This window comes from Lepidochelys kempii, chromosome 10 (assembly GCF_965140285.1).
Source record: "Lepidochelys kempii isolate rLepKem1 chromosome 10, rLepKem1.hap1, whole genome shotgun sequence".
Taxonomy (NCBI): Eukaryota; Metazoa; Chordata; order Testudines; family Cheloniidae; genus Lepidochelys; species Lepidochelys kempii.
Window position 1 is genome coordinate 60,186,064 of NC_136389.1, and position 17,406 is coordinate 60,203,469.

Here is a 17,406-nt window from a genome sequence, read left to right on the forward strand (position 1 = left end):
CTAATCCCCTCGTTGGGGAGGAGTACAGAAATTGGTTTTAAGAGCCCTTTATGTCGAAAAAATGGTTTTGTTATGTGGACGGGTGCAGGGTTAATTTGGATTTAACGCTGCTAAATCCCACATAAACTCGTAGTGTAGACCAGGCCTGAGAATCAGGACAGTATTAAGGCTGTTTAGAGAGGTTTAATATCCAGCTCATCCCCAGATGCCTCCCTTCAACCCCTCTGGCACCATACAAGCATCTCCAAGCCATAGCTTGGACTGCAAAGCCAAACTGAGAAAATAATTCCCAGCCTAGCACAACCTCTAAGGCACAACAGAAAACACCTACAGCATATACTGGACATGCAGAAATCCCCATTTACTCTCTGTGCACTTGCCACTTAACATTTCTGTTTCCCTCCCCCCTCCCCTCTCTTTCTCTTCCCCCTCCCCCCCAGCCCGCAATACTTGGGAGAGTCTTAGGGAGGGAAAAACTGAAGTAAGTGTTTAAAAACTGTTATCATAGTCTCTCTGGAATATGAACAATAACTGAGTGCCTGGCTATCCTGAGGGGAAAAACTGAGAATATGGAATGAAATGTGTGCCAGTATCATTGCAGACTCCCCTAAAACAATTAAAAAGAGAACTGGGGGTTGTATTTGAGGTCAGAGAGGGAGAAAAAGACAGTGTTACAGTGGTCAGGCACACTGTAGAGAAAAACAGGAACACGCAGAGGCCAGTCTTGGAGGCAATACAGAAGCAGAGTGCTCTGCTGCAGTGTATGCTGCTAGCAAGTGTATAAGAATATAAGAATGGCTCTACTGAGTCAGACCAAAGGTCCATCCGGCCCAGTATCCTGTCTACCAACAGTGGCCAATGCCAGGTGCTCCAGAGGGAGTGAACCTAACAGGTAATGCTCTAGTGATCTCTCTCCTGCCATCCATCTCCACCCTCTGACAGACAGAGGCTAGGGACACCATTCCTTACTCATCCTGGCTAATAGCCATTAATGGACTTAACCTCCATGAATTTATCCAGTTCTCTTTTAAACCCTGTTATCGTCCTAGCCTTCACAACCTCTTCAGGCAAGGAGTTCCAGAGGTTGACTGTGCGCTGAGTGAAGAAAAACTTCCTTTTATTTGTTTTAAACCTGCTACCCATTAATTTCATTTGGTGGCCCCTAGTTCTTATATTATGGGAACAAGTAAATAACTTTTCCTTATTCACTTTCTCCACACCACTCATGATTTTATATACCTCTATCATATCCCCCCGTCGTCTCCTCTTTTCCAAGCTGAAAAGTCCTAGCCTCTTTAATTTCTCCTCATATGGGACCCGTTCCAAACCCCTAATCATTTTAGTTGCCCTTTTCTGAACCTTTTCTAATGCCAGTATATCTTTTTCGAGATGAGGGGACCACATCTGTACGCAGATTGTATATAGACAATCTAGTATCTTCAACCAGGAGCTTGCCACGTTCTGCAGTCCCTGTACAATGTACGGTATTTGGAACATCATCATATGTTTCCCGCTGTACCACTGCTGCTGTGTTCCCAGATGTCATTCCCTCCCCAACCCAAGCTCAAGCCAGCAAGAATAATTGCACCTGGGAGCCCAGCTCCTCCGAGCCATCTAATATCCCTGATAACTTTGAGCCCTGGCGCTCAGTACCAGAAGGCGACAGAACAAGGAACAGAGGCAAGACATATATTCACCTGTGAATTGGAGCCCCACATTGTGTGCTGCACTTCACAGTACTGTAAAGCTGTATTTCATTGTTCTTTTAATTTAAAAGTTTTTATATAATTGTTTAATAACAAAAACATTTAAAATTCATTCATAGAGAATCTGCAGGGCGTGGTACATGGCAAAACAACCCATAAAAGAAATTGCAATGCTCACAGTCCATTTCTTCCAACTCCCTCCTTCCCCAGGATAACAGCTGATGTACAACTGCACCTATTCATGCCTGAGCCTCAGAGTGAGAGTAGTAGCAACCCTGACAGTATTGCCTTGACTGTTTCCATCTTCTAGTGCAGGGGTTCTCAACCTTTTTCTTTTTGAGGCCCCCCCAACATGCTATAAAAACTCCAGGGTCCTCCTGTGCTAGAACTGGTTTTCCGCATATAAAAGTGAGGGCCAGCATTAGGGGGTAGCAAGCAGGGCAGTTGCCTGGGGCCCTGTGCCACTGGGGCCCCCATGAAGCTACATTGGTCAGGCTTTGGCTTCAGCTCCAGGTGGCAGGGCTCAGGGCCGCAGGCATCAGCCCCATTCGTTGTGGCTTTGACTTTCTGCCCTTGACCCCAGCGAGTCTAATGCTGGCCATGCTTGGAGGACCCCCGGAGCCTGCTCACGGCCCCCAGGGGCCCTGGACCCCAGTTGAGAACCACTGTTGTAGTGAACATCCTGCTAAGTGCCTAAACAGTTGGACTAATCTCTTCACTTCAGCTTCCCATGCAGTGTTAAGACTTTCTTGCTTACTCTCACAAATACGCAAAATAAAACATGCAATTATTAACTTAGGCAAGTTTTCTTTCTGTAGCTCCCAACCTACTAAACAGCACCTCCTTCCTTTCAGATGGCCAAAAGCATGCTCCACTGTCATTCTGCAACTACTGAGGTGATAGTTCTAGTTCTTTTCTTCTGTTCAAGTGGCCTATGAATGGCTTGATCAGTCAGGAAAACAGAGGATGAGCTAGGTCTCTGGGATAAGTGGAGCAGTCTCCACACAATGTCTATAGTGATCCTACAGACAAGTTTCCTTTATTCATTACGGTAAACAAAACTGAGTTCTGAAAGATTCTAGCATTGTGGACCTTTCTAGTCCACCCTGCATTTGTGTGTGAACCTGTCACTGTGGTCAACCAGGCCTTGGGGCATCATGGAGAAAAACTGCTTACTCCAAGTTCTAGTGTGGGGGGGGAGTGGGGGGGAATGATAGGCACACAGGTACCATCAGTTTCCCCGGTATAACTTGGGAAACCCCACATGGACAAGCCATCTGTCTTCTGAGCATTACAAAGCTTTATAACCCAGTGCAACAGTTCCTTATGCAAGGTATTACATGCCTGCATGACAGAGGCCCAAAAAGTCAACCTCCCTATGCCAAATTGGTTGGCTATACTGGTAACATTCAGGCCTGCTTTCAGATAGTAATGGTGAACCTCTTGTCCATGGATATGGGGCACCACATGTGGTACATTATAGCCGCAGCTCTGGGGCTAGTTCAGCACATTTCACAGAAGATTGTCTTCGCAATCCTGAAATTCTCTCACCACTGCTGATCATCGCAGGTCTGCAGAACGACCCTTTCCCACCAATTGATGCTTGTTTCTTGGGTCCAGAAATGGCACTGTATGATGTGAAGCTACAGCAGGAAAACTTGTGTTGTAGCAGTTGTTTGGAGTCATCCTTGTGCTTCTTCCTCCACTACTGCTGCCATGTCAGTGGTACAGCAGACAAAGTCCAAAACAGAAGTCACCTGCCACCAAGAGCTCAAATGAAGCCCAGACTGTATTCTCAGTTGTTGGCACAGCAGTGCAGAGTACTGTTGGGTCCAGGCTGACACACAGCAGTTTTTAAAATGGTGCTAGCTTACCCAGAAAGAGAGGATGCACGGGATGGAGAGCGCAATCAGGGTTTTTGTTTTGTTTTTTTAATTTGAGCCCATGTCCCAGAATACCACCGGCTTCTACCTGGCCTCTGCTATTCAACCCACAGCGTGCGATGAGAGAAATTCCAGAATGCATCAAGCTCAGCTGTGAAGCAAAGGACCATGGGATACCCTCCAAGAACACCACACGCTCACTATGTGACAAACCCCTAACATGTACAGAATGATGCAAATTGAAAGAGGGGACAGCCATCCCATGTGCATGCTATTAATATGGCTTACACATTGCATATCAACTAATGTGTGTCAACTCAGTGTGAACTAACCCTTGCTTGTAGACAAGATCTTAGTGCATGGCAAGCCAGGGTGTGAATCTACAGCGCAGTAGTCTGCTGCACACTAAGTCAAAGTATAAGCCCTGTTACCATGCACTTGAAGTTCTATAGTGCACTTTGACATACTAAATAGCAGTATATCAGAGAATGCTATAGAACTTGGTGCATAGTAGCAGGGTCCATTTGTCCAGTTAGTGCATGGCAGGCTATTGCTCTATACATTTACATCCTGGCTTGCAGCCTATTAAATATCCATGTAGACAAGCCCTCAATGGGCCTGTGTGGCAAGATACAGTAAATACAATTTCTAGAATCCAATAGTTTGGAAATAGATATTTGTAACGTTTCTTTCTAGTTTTAATAAATACTGACAAGCACTGTATATTATCTAACAGAGCAAGTGTTCAAGATTCCTTTCATGTCTCACATTAAAAGATTGTTTTTAGGCTTGGTATTGCTATCTATGAAGAACCAACCAAAGTAAATACTTTTCAAGTACATGCGACAGTATAGGTAAAATTGACTTGAAATCCTTCCTATTAGATATTAAATATATTACTGAATAAAAACTTTATGGTACATATGGAATTAATATTTTTAGAGTATTGTTGTCATTCAATTTTGGCTTTTATATTTTCATGAGAATTGTTTTGTGAATTATGTAAAAACCTTTTTGAAATTTGTATAAATCAAATTTTTGCTCTCCTAATTTACCACTACCATTTCTCAATGGTGTATATTATCATTTTATTAAACAAACTGCAATAGCAGACCTTTCTTGATTAAAGTGTAAATCAACCAAATAATTCTTTGTAGTATGAAATGGAAACTTTGGTGGCTCATGAAAAGTTGTTCATTCTCGTCAGACTTACAAGGAACATTGATGTCTGGGTGTTTTAGTAAAAAGAATGTTGGTTTAAAAGGGATCCATTGAGCTCTTATTTTCTTAAGTGGCAATAGTCCAGATCCATGTTTGTTTTTGTTTTGGCCTTTTTTCTGTTTTCAGTTGATACCTTATGTTCCTCCAATAAAAACTATACGCTTTCACATCTCCCGTACAGCCATAGACTTGTGTATGAAGACTAGTTTAATGTGCAACTGGTCAAATATTTATGCAGGAAAAACTAAGCATGTTGAGTTTCTGCTTTTTGTGGTACAAGCACAGAAATGTTTATTTTAATAAGGAAAGCTGGTTGAGAAAATCCCTTACTTGAACACTTTGGTCTTGTACAAGAGCTTCTTAAAAAGTTACTTTGAACAATGTAGTAATTAACCAGTGTGCGGGTGTTGGGTGTTTTTTTGTTTTTTTTAATGATGTGATATACTGGAGCACTTTGAGGACAATCCTAGGATGTTCAGCTAGACAAACCAACCCCAATTAAGTTTAAAAACAGATTTTATGCACTTCATGATGGTAAATGAAGACATGTCCAGAAGCCTCACTGTTAACTTGGACTTCAGACTTATGAACTTCAAGTATTCAAACAGATGAGAATGAATATACTTTACATGTTTAATTGTATTGGGTTTCAGGATGATTAGCTTATTTTCTTCCAACAGCTTTTCTCATTAAGACTCACTTTGTCATTGTATTAGAGTCCTTTAAGGGTTGTCTGAGAATGTTGAGCAGCTGTCTTGCATCCTCATGTACTTTTAACTCTGGTATTGGTAAAATTTTAAAAATGGATGTATTTTATGTTGATTTATACCGGGGGCTCTTAAACTGGGGGTCAGGAAACCCACAGGGGGTCACAAGGTTCTTATATGGGGGGTCGCAAGCTGTCAGCCTCCACCCGAAACCCCGCTTTGCCTCTAGCATTTATAATGGTGTTAAATATATAAAAAGTGTTTTTAATTTATAAGAAGGGGTCGCACTCAGAGGCTTTCTATGTGAAAGGAGTCACCAATACAAAAGTTTGAGAACCACTCATTTATACGCTTTTGGGTTGGCAAGCAGAAACTCTGAGATTCTCTACTTGTCAAGAAATTAGTTCTTGCATTCAAGCGTCTACTTTCCCTGCCTCTTCTGAAAGAAGTGGGTCCAAGCTCTCATGAAACTGATATCTAAACAAACAGTTTAAAATCTACTGCCAGTGTATTATGTTAGCATATGTGATTTCTGGATTTCAGTGCTATTTTGGCATTTATTCTCTGAAGCCAGTGGCAGTCAGACTTGTTTATAAGATGATGTGTTGCTAAAGAACACCCCTGCTACCTGATCCATGTATTAGTATGGACTCCTCTTGACCTCCAAACTACTAGTATCAGTAAAGAATTTTAATCTCTGGCTGGAAGAAAGCACTGCTAAAAGGTTGATTATCAAGGTTGGCATGCCTAAAATAGCAGGAGAGTGAGTACCAGAATGAAGTGGATAGCAATAAGCCATGCTGAAGAAAGACACTTGCAATAAGAGAGTTCTGTTTTTTAAAGTGTCAAGTAGAGTTTGGTTTTTTGGGGGGGTGGGAGGGCAGGGAGGGAGGTTGGTCCCACATTCCACATTTTTTTGAAAAGGCATGTTTCATTTGAGGATTGCCAATAACTTGACAAATGTTAAAACTTCTCACGTTTGAGATAAGCATTTAACCCCTTTTTTTTTAAAATCAATTTGTAGGCAAAAGTGATAGCTATATTTTTTCCAGTAGCTCGTGGGGGTTATGATGTAAAAAGTAGCAGTGTTGCTTCCAGTTGGGAATGCAAGGAAGCTTCAGAGAGGAAAGCTGTTGCAGCACTTTCTCCCATACAAATTTGTGAACTAGGAAATGCTTTGCCCTAAAAACTGATAATGAGAGATACACATTCAGTAATTTGAGGCTTTTGAAATCACGAGTCTCCCAGTTTGTAATACATTATCCTTTTAAGCTGGGCCCCAAGAACTAGTCATAAATTCTGTTTGTAGGAGAACACCAAAATTTTTGTAATACTAATGAGTAGTATCATAAGCTAACTTACTGTGTTCAGCAAAATCAAATGTTTCCTCTGTCAACAGCTCCCCAATCTAAAAACAAAATTGACAAACAGATCTGAAGAAGGAAGGTGTTAGGATTATTGATAAGGGAGGGAGCAATTGTTTGAAGAGGTACCAGTAGGTTTTAGAGGCAGAGATGTTTTATGAGGGCATGAAGAGTGGTGTAGCCATGACACACAACGTGGAGAGAGAGAGAGAGTGGCAATGGGAGACAAAAAGTGAAGGAAGAGGGTAAGTGGGGGAGTTCTATTAAGCTGATATTGTGAGCACTTGTGGTAAGAGATAGAGAAAGGAGGCAGAGTAGCCAGTGTTGGAGAGCAAGTTAATTCATTCCTTTTTTAAAAAAAAAATCGTAATGCCTTCTAGATGTTTGGCTTAATGCCTGCAGTTGGTGGTGTCTTTAGTTACATGACCTATATAAAATATTTTGTTGCCTTTGTAAGGCCTCTAGCATTAACAAACATTGTCAAAACCCAAACTATAAGAACATAAAACAACACATGGTGTGTTGCAATGATACAGGGAATAATCATTGCATAATCAGTTTTTTCTTCCTGTATTGTTTTCAATGGACCTTAGGTTTATCCTAACTGTTCAGTGTCTGTTTAAAGTCTTACTTTCTTTGGAAGGACAGAATTGGCAATCAAGAGTAAACTGTACAACATTATTACTTACTATCAGTCACCAGACTTTGTACTATAAATAGGCTGATTTTGTGTGACACTTGATCATTGATGGCTTGTAAAGTAAGCACACTGTTGTGTTGCCACATTGACTAGCTGACATGATTGTAAAGATGCTAAAACTGTGCCTATGCTAATGTTAAGGGGCTTGCCATTTGCTGGCATAGCTTATTTAAAAATAGCACTGTCCTTGTATGTAGACATATACCCATTATGTAAAAATGAGCAGAATTCACATCTTGGTTTCAAAAAGTTAATCGTGTTACATGACTTGCTAAAAAGAATCCTCTAATTTGATAGGTTTTGCTTCAAATTTAATATTAAATGTTTAAAATCTGTTTTTAATAATTTGTATGAAAGTGAAAAGCCTACAAAGGTTAAAGTTTAGACTGATTCTACACACTGTAAGACTTAACCTGTCCAATAATATATCTAGAAGTCTGGTGCTTTGCCAGTGAATATGCCTCAGAGCAATCACAATTGGATGAAAATGACTCCTCAGAGATTCTGCCATGTGGAATGGTGTTGCTGGTAGATGAATGAACAGAGTATAATGCTTTTTCTCCCCGCCCCCTTCTTGCAGCCTGGCTTTAAATATAGACTGGTTCACACTGCAAAACTGCTAAATGTGTCAAGTAGTGTGACCGTCTTGATTGGCAGAAGCAGAGATTGCAAGTCAACATTGAAGTGTGAGAGTAGTGGGTAAATTTGTACCAACCTATATATATGTGACTAGTTCCTAAGATCTGTTTCTCATCTTCATTAGTACTTGTCAATTTTAAGTTGGTGTGGTTTTAAACTGATACTTCTGTCTGAAAACATTAACTATTGTGTAAGTAACACTGTAGTCTGTTATGGTTACTATTACTAGTATGACTGAAATTAGAATTTTTATTTTGTTTCTTAGTTTATTTGCATTTGACAGCATTCAGTATGTCCATTTTACATTTTTCCCTGGATGTAAATCACATAGCTGGAAGGGAAAGCAAAATCTAAAAACGGGGGGAGAGATCATAAAACCATATTGGTGTGGGATAGACGTAATACCTGAAACAATTACTAACTTGATCTCTTTAAAACAAAAAATTTAGTTTTCAAGTTGGTCTCCCTTTAATAGCAAACCTTCCATTCCACTGCAAACTAATTCTTCAATTTAAAAATTGGATGGCTGCATTTGTATGAAAATCTAGCATGAAATTCAGGAAACTGTTCCTTTTGTTCTCTTCTCTAAAAGTTTCAGTATCAGATTTCCAAATCTGATTCTAAAACTAGATAAGAAACCTTTCATTGAACTTACTTTTTTGGCATCATCAAGAAAGCATACAAGTTTTTGAATGAAATAGCTTGTGTGTGTGTGTGTGTGTGCGCACACACACACACACACACACACAATGTCCTTACTTAACTTTCAGCTGTAGACAGACCCCAAGTGTTTAAGCTTCTCTTCTCCTCTTTACTAAACAGATGGCTTAAGATACTCTGATTTTTCCAACTTCTGAAATAAAAAAATATGTAGCTTCCTTCATTTATATTGTAGAGCCACCATACTAAGATGCTAATTCCTTGCTTTTAATGCCTTATTAAATAGTGTTTTGCTATTAACTTCATCAAGCATGAGACCACAAAAAGCTTAACAGGAAAAAAGGTTATTCATAATTTCAAATTTCATTGTGAATTTGTAGCCTCTACATCCCAATATTCTGCTTTAAGTCACCATTCTGGATTCTATTTGATATCAGGAAGGGGATCCCTATTTATATTTCATGTTATCCTTTTAAATTGAGCAGGCCTCTTACGTTTGTGGCAATTTCACCTGCAGTCTTGTGTTCCATGTCTCTCCGAATGAAATTCTTTTATAGCACTTGGGCTAAGGGCCAGATTTTGAAAGTTATTTAGGTGCCTAATGGGATTTTTAAAAATGCCTATACACCTAACTCCTATTGATTTCAAACTTAGGCACCAGTCTGCACCTTTCGACTCCTACTTACCTTTAAAAATCTGGCCTTAAGTGTATAAAGCTGAAATCTGAACAAGCTGTCTGAAGCTGTAAAATGGTCTGAATTAGACATTCTGGGTTCAAGCTTGATGGTAAATAGTAATTTCTTGCTTATAGTCCAGAAAGTAGCCTAAAATGTAGTTTCTCTTCACAGTATAAAGGGCTCAGTGGGTATTTACCAAGCTATGATACAAGTAGAATCTTGCTTCATTAAGAGGTGGATCTCTGAACATGCTTTAGAGGTCTATAGTAACCCAATTTAGGCCAAAAGCCTTTACTTCCTTTCATACACTTAAGTGTCTGTTCACTTGAATTTAATTCTAGTGGAACATCCATCTCTCCTTAGGCTCTTCGGTAACTTCAGGTAAATTGCATTTCTGATTGGTTTAGCCAGAATCAACTTAACTTAGGTAGCATTTCTCATAATGCTAAAGGCAGATTTCTACAAGCTATGGAGTTTCAACACACAGCACTCATACTGGTTTTGTGTTACATTTGCTTCCTTTCTCTTTAAAGTTTGTTTCATGACTAGGCCATGAGCTGCTTTACAAGTATGGAACATACCTGATACAGTTCTAATACTAATGGTTAGCCCTGTGGTGAGTTGATTTGAGCCAATTTTGCAACTTTTTCCAAGTTGCTTTGTTAGAGGTCAGAAATGGGTTTGTGCCCTTTTTAAAAGACTCACTGTAAAGCAACATACTAACATGTATGTGATAAATATGCGTGTAGTAGTCCTTTGTTCGCTTTGGAAATTAGAGATACAAGTTGGGTGAGGTAATATCTTTTATTGGACCAATTTCTGTTGGTGAGAGAGACAAGCTTTCGAGCCACACAGAGCTCTTCTTTGAACAGCTTGTCTCTCTCACCAAAGAAATTGGTCCAGTAAAAGATATTACCTCACCCACCTTGTGTCTCTACTATCCTGCGACCAACATGGCTATAACTACACTTTTGCAAATGTCAGGCATATAGATTCTCCTCTTTGTCTTGCTTGCAGGCCTCCCTTTTGAGAGTTCTCTCCCCTTAATTGAAGTGGTGGGCATATTGAATCTATTAAAGTGGGTTTTTTTGCTCCTTAAACTGTAGGGTGTTGGTTAAATTCTAGCTTACAATTTTTCCAGGAGGGTGTCCAGGACTGCTTTAAATTGAGCAGCTATCTCTGCAATACACCGTCACTCCACTGGGGCTGCAGATGTTTCTTCTTCACTTTCTGCAATGCTGAAAAGTTCTGCTGGTTTTTATCCTTGCTGTCTGATTAGTTTTTGCCCCAGTCTGAGAAATTTTCAGTTTTGGTGCAGATCTCTAAAGAGTAAAGTAGCTACAAGAGTTAAAACTGCAAGTGAGCAGGAGTTTGAGAGGTACACTTCTACTCCACCTAGAATGCTGAGAGTTGTCACAGTGTCTAATATTTGAAAGCCCCTCTAAAATGGGAGCTAAAATAGTAAACCACAGTAATAAGGAAACGCCGAGGTTAAGAGGAGGCTGAGTTCAAAGCAAACAATGATCTGCTTTTAATTTTGCAGACCTGCAAGACAATAGTCTAAAAACTCTAAATACTACTGCTTGCTACAGTAAATGTTAATGAGATGGATGCAGTTTCTCCAGCTTCTTGGAAAATCAAATAGATTAGGGAACAAAATATTGGAAAACTTAAGTGTGTTCTCTTGAAAATTTCTTCCCAGCAAGAGTAACTTTTTTTTTTCATGGCATAAGTACTAGGTTGCATACAGAGGCTCTGAACACTAAAGCATTCTGTGAGAGAATCTTCTAATCACATTAAAATATATTTTGGGTGCTCTGTAGATCAAAGAATGAGAACCTAGTGGCCTGATCCAAAGCCTATAGAAATCAAAGGACTGCTAGTGACTTCAGTGGGTTTTAGTAAAGGCACTAAGGCTGGTTGCATTGTATTTGGAAGTATCTTAAACAGGAGTCTGTGGTGTAGGCCAGAACTTTTTCCAAACTTAAAAACTGAATTTGAATTACTCAATGATGGTGACACTTTTGCTTATGATTTGGTGATTTACCGCTGTTAAAATGACATTGAAAATATAAATTGAATATTTTCAGGAAAGGCATTAATACCAAAAAGCAAGCACCATATTAATTTTCGTTGTTAGTTCATTCATATGAAAATAATTATACTAGTTGAATGGGACAGTTTTCATTTCATATCCTTCAGTAACTGTGCTGAGGACTAATTGTGTAAACTTGTTTTTGTTTCTCTTTGTTCTAGATGAAATGTATTGCTTAAGTTGTGAGTCCTCCACCCAGTGAGGAGAATGCCATGAACAGGTGTCTGGGGGTTACAGCCACCCTGACCTTCCCATTTTGGGAGGGAGGTTTACGGCTAGCATAAATAGTTTATGTACGGTGGTGACTAGCTCTGCTTCAGTAACCAGCATGCATCATTCAGTGTGCTCTCATAGCTGAGCATGGATAGGTTATTGAAGCATGCTCATTGGATATTTGAGTTCAATAGATACTTGCTCCGTCAGTGGGAGGGTACATGACTAACATTCCATTAAGAATAAAAGTAGACCCAGTGTAAAGAAAGTACAAAAAGAAAGCATTGTCTAATGGTTAAGGCTGTAGAATCCAATTCCCTAGGGTGGCATTCAATCTTTGCCTCTGTCAGAGTTCCTGTGTGATGCTGGGCAAATCACTTGAACCAAACCCTTCGCAGGTGCTCATTAACTTTGTGGTCCTCATCTTCTGGGTGCCCAACCCGAGACCCTGGTGTAGGGTGACCAGATAGCAAGTGTGAAAAATGGGGACGTAGTGGGGGATAATGGGCGCCTCGCCTATGTAAGACAAAGCCCTGAATGTTGGGACTGTCCCTATAAAATTGGGACATCTGGTCACCCTACCTTGGGTTTTGATTTGCAGAAGTGTTGGGCGCACTCAGGTCCAACTGAAGTCAATGGGAGCTGTTCCTTGAAGATGCCAAGACCTATATAATGTTGAGCACTCTGAAAAATGAGGCTGTAGGCATTCTAGGTTTCTAGTTCAGTCTCATTGCCCAGACAGTCCCAATTTTTTTTCCTGGTATTTCCCCCTCCTTCCCCAAAATCCAATCTTTGTCTCAGCAGGCTCCCACTCTACTCCTTTCTCTTCCTCTGTGGGCTGGCTTTTGTCCCTTCTGCATTTGCATCAGTTTCCTCCTCCACAGTACTTAAGTGCCACTGGGAAGGTGATGTGTGTCAGTAAGAGCACAGGAAAGACAGGCTCCCTGATCTCAGTTCCAGTGCTAAGCCCAAAGCAGACATTACAAGGGAAACTCTGGTTTTATTCCTGGGCTGGAAGGAGTATGCTCATTTTATGTGTAGGGATGTTGTAGGAGCTGTCTGGTCAGCACTAGGACCTATAAAGAGGATGGAACATGCTCATTGAGGAGTGAATTGATGTTTGCTGCTTAAAACCTAGTCTCTGAGCTTATGCAAACTGATCTTTTTCCCCCCAAAGGTCAGATTTGGGTGGATTTTCATGGGATGGCAAAAGGCACATCTCTGCAAGTGGATGGGCTTAGTGTCAAATTTCAAATCCTTGGTCCAAAGCTGTCCAAAGAAAAGGTCACCAGAACTTAACATGGGTAAAACATATTTTCCCCATGTTAAGTTCTGGTGACCTTTTCTTTGGACCAAGGATTTGAAATTTGACACTAACCTCATTCTCAGAAATAGCTGAATGGAAAATTTCAGCAAAAACCAATCAATTTATGCCTGTGGCAGACACCTGGCATATAAGCTTTCAGCCCATGTGGTTAAAATTTGCCAGTTATAAGGAACTGAAAACAGGGTCTTGTAATTGGCAGTATCAGGCAACCTTAATATGCTGTGATATCAGCCCCATCTATAATTGTTTCAAGTGGTGTTGTGTATACTAAGAGCCCATCCGTTTTTACTGATTGAGGGGGTGAGCAGGGAACTGGCTTGACTTCCAAGAGTCCTTTAAATCAGTACTTCCATTAGGTATGATAAAAGATGTCAGGCTTGAGGGAGGGTATTGGAAGAGAGGGTAGTAAACATTTGTATCTGAGTTTTATACAATTTACATTACATAGGATAACTTCAAATTCTTAGAATGCATTGCAGTATTAGGGCTTTCCATGAGCTAGAGACAATATCTTATGGGTTTATCGCTTCATAACATTTTTCATGATTTAAAACTTTTCCTTTTTTTTCCCCAGACAAGAGATGACTTCCTAGGTCAAGTGGATGTTCCTCTTCATCAATTACCGGTTTGTATTTAAGATGACCTAAAGCAATCCTGTTGGCATACACAATTATATATTATTCATTGGGACAAATGTATAGTATCAATATACTTTATTAAATTCTGCCTTTTCTAATCTTTTGGCACAGATCTACCTCAGAACTAAAATAATGCAACCTAAACAATGTTATGCTTGGGTATGGGCTTCTACAAATAAATATGAGTTCTCTTACTCTTTATTCCTGAAGAAACTAAGGTTTGATGTTCACACCCTAAAGCAGGGGTCAGCAGCCTTTTAGAAGTGGTGTGCTGAGTCTTCATTTATTCACTTTGAGGTTTCGCGTGCCATTAATACATTTTAATGTTTTTTAGAAGGTCTCTCTCTATAAGTCTATATATTATATAACTAAACTATTGTCGTATGTAAAGTAAACAAGGTTTTCAAAATATTCAAGAAGCTTCATTTAAAATTAAATTAAAATGCTGATCTTATGCCGCTGGCCCGCTCAGACCGCTGCCAGCCTGGGGTTCTGTTCACCTAGGCTGGCAGTAGACTGAGCAGGGCCTGCAGCCGGGACCCCGGCTGGCAAGGGGCTGGCAGCCAGAACCCCAGACCGGCAGCAGGCTGTGGGGCTGGCAGCCAGGATCCCACACCGGCAGTGGGCTGAGCGGCTCAGCCTGCTGCCACTCAGCCCGCTGCCAGTCTGGGGTTCCGTCCGCCAGCTCCTGCCAGCCAGGGTCCCAGCTGCCGGCCCTGCTCAGCCCACTGCTGGTCTGGGATCCCGGCCCTGCCTACATAGAGTGGGTACCTACCTTCTCCCTGGTTCTAGCCCATTCTCTTTCTCTTTCTGTACTGAGCTGAGGGTGGGAGTGCACTGAGCACAGGGCTGGGGGTGAAGGAGCAGGTTGGGGTGTAGGGTCTGGCCAGGAGCTAGAATGAGGGAAGGGGCTCGTTCGGGACAGGAGGTTTGGGTGTGGAGTGCTTACATGTGCAGCTCCCATTTGGTGCGTGGGGTGCAGGCAGGAATGTGGGGGGTGGGTACAGGAGCTCCCATTTGGTGCTGGGGGGGTGCAGGAGTCAGGGCATGGGGGGGCTGGGTATGTGTGGGGGGTGCTGGAGTCAGGGTAGAAAGCTTGGGGGGGGTGCTGGAGTCAGGGCATAGGGTGTGGGGGGGTGCTGGAGTCAGGGCAGAGGGGTGTGGGCTAGGGTTGTGGGGGTGCTCCCAGCTCCCTGCCCAGAGCAGCTCACGGCAGGGGGCTGGAGGGGATATGCCCTGATTTCCCCCTCCCCGCCTTCCCCAAGCCCTCCCCCCCGCCCCACCTCTTCTCCGCCTCCTCCCTGGAGCAGCCAGCACGCTGTGGCTCCGCTTCTCCCCTCCCTCGCAAGGGCCATCAGCTGATTGGTGGCTGGAAGGGAGAGGAGGAGGGGCAGGAACCCAGCATGGTGGGGGAGGGGCGGAACCTTGCCTGCCCTGCAGCAGCAGCTAGCAGGACGAAGCTTCTTCACCTTGCCCCAGTGTGGGGGCGGAGAAGAGCGAGCCGGGGCAGGCAGGATTTTTAATGGCACGCTGCTGCCTGCCAGGGTCCCGGCCTGGGTTCGGCAGCGGGCTGAGTGGGGCCGGTGGCTGGGACCCAGCAGGCAGCAGCGTGCCGTCTTTGGCACGCGTGCCATAGGTTGCCGACCCCTGCCCTAAAGATTAGACTGACTCTTGTTGTTTTCTTATTTCTCATTCTAGCTTCCTGTAAGGTACAGAGGAGATTTAGAGGGCTTTCTTTTTGGTTACTCTTAATTTTAAACATCTTTATTTTTAAATATCCTTTTTTGCTGAAAACAGACAGAAAACTGGCACAGTAAGAAATACAATTGAAGTAATCTAGCTGTGTACATTTTTTTTATTTTTCAGTTTTCATCCATTTGCAAAACCATTCAGCTTTAAGGAAACTTATGCAGCAAAACTGGGGATGGGAGGAAAATAAATTCAGACGAATGTTTCCACTTGCATATAGTGCCTTCATCCAAAGATCAGAAAACTTCACAAATTGCTAAAGAAATCTTGAAGCAGCCTTTTTAAAGTGGGAAAACTAAGACAGAGAACCCAGCCAAGAGCAGTTGTTCTCCTTCCTCTCTTGACGAGCTGTGCTGAATTTCCCAGAGTGGGAAGGCCTTAGTAGAGGTCTAGGCTTCACAGTAATCCCAGCCACATGGGATGGGGCAGGAAGTACAATGTTTGATGTGGTGCTGTCTCAAGGGGAGACGTTCCCATCAAGCGGGAACTGAGGAGGCAACCGCATTTCCCACAGTTCTCTGGATACAAGTGAAATCAGACTTTTTTTTTCCCCCTTCCAGTTTGGACTCTGTGTGTTCTTCTTCGCTGATTCGCTGTTAGTTTTGACCTTTTCTCACCTATCTTCCTCTGTAACTCTGTATGTTCTCCATTCTCAGTCTTTCCTTTCCTATTCTTCAATGTCACATGTACTTCCTTTTCCTACTCCTTTGCTCACTCACATAACAGGTTTTTTAAAATAAAAGACTGGAATTAACATTTGCCAGCAGTCATTCTGACTGTGTAATTGACTTATCCCTTTCTTTCACTCATTTGATAAGCTTTGGGTCAGACTGTCTTATACAGACACATAACACCAAAATACAAGGAGACACCAACATTAACTGAGGCCATTGGGTGCTACCTAAAGACCATAAATAATCCACACTGCAAATTGATCAGAGTCAGCAGTAGAATCCTAGACCACCTACACCTGCATAGTCAAGGATTTGTTATATTTATAGAAATGCAAATATGAGAAACAATGGTGCTACCTTTTTTACTTTTTTTAAAGTAAGGCAAAATACAATGAGGACTACAAAATGCTGCAGGCCCTTGAGGCTTTGCAGGTTCAAGGTAAGAGATGGGGAATCTCCAACTCCCAATTTACTCAAACAAAGAAAAGGTTGACAGGTTAAATTGGGTTTCACATAGGCGAGAAACATTTTAAAATGCATAAACCTAGCCTTCACTTAATCTTTCTTCTGCTCCTTTTCCCTCTTCATTCCTAGTCCCTTCTTCCTCATGATTTTCCCTCTTTCCTATCCCCACTTGTGTCCCAGTTGCACTGAAAATATTATTATTTCACTGAACCACTTTTTGGAAAATATGCTCAGCAACCACGTGTTGACTTATCCACAATGACCAGCTAAAAGCATGTTTACGGTTCTAAAGCCCTCCTTCTAGACCAGATCAAGATCTAGTTCTTCAAATGTTACCTATGAATAAAAGGAATGTGTTCCATATAGCAAATATAACAATGCATTCCTGTTCACCGTGAAGGTAAAAAGAATTCTCAAATTTTGTGCCCTTAGACGCTTTATCCTGTTCCCCCCACCCCCATCTATAAAATGGAAATACCACAACCACGGGAGGTGAGAATTAACTGACTCTAAAATTCTTTAGACCAGTAGCTGCATGGTCTTAGCTCTAAATTTGAGGAGTATATTGGAATACTGGGCACATAACTGATTTATTGCTGATGTCAATAGTACTAAACTACCCTCAAAAGAATACCATGATGAATACATGGGAATACCATGTTATCCCATGTATTCTCGGGATAACAAG

The 17,406-nt window shown here is 41.7% G+C and overlaps 1 protein-coding gene across 2 annotated transcripts in view; it reads left to right on the forward strand.

Annotated features, from left to right (window-relative positions):
• NEDD4 (NEDD4 E3 ubiquitin protein ligase) overlaps positions 1-17,406 on the forward strand; it is a 128,416-nt gene that overhangs the window by 72,579 nt on the left and 38,431 nt on the right. The window contains exons 2-3 of one of the 2 annotated variants that reach the window (XM_073303794.2): positions 12,060-12,070; positions 13,767-13,817. In XM_073303794.2, the coding sequence (XP_073159895.1) occupies positions 12,060-12,070; positions 13,767-13,817 (62 nt within the window). The remainder of the gene's footprint in view (positions 1-12,059; positions 12,071-13,766; positions 13,818-17,406) is intronic. The other variant, XM_073303793.2, reaches the window with a different exon arrangement.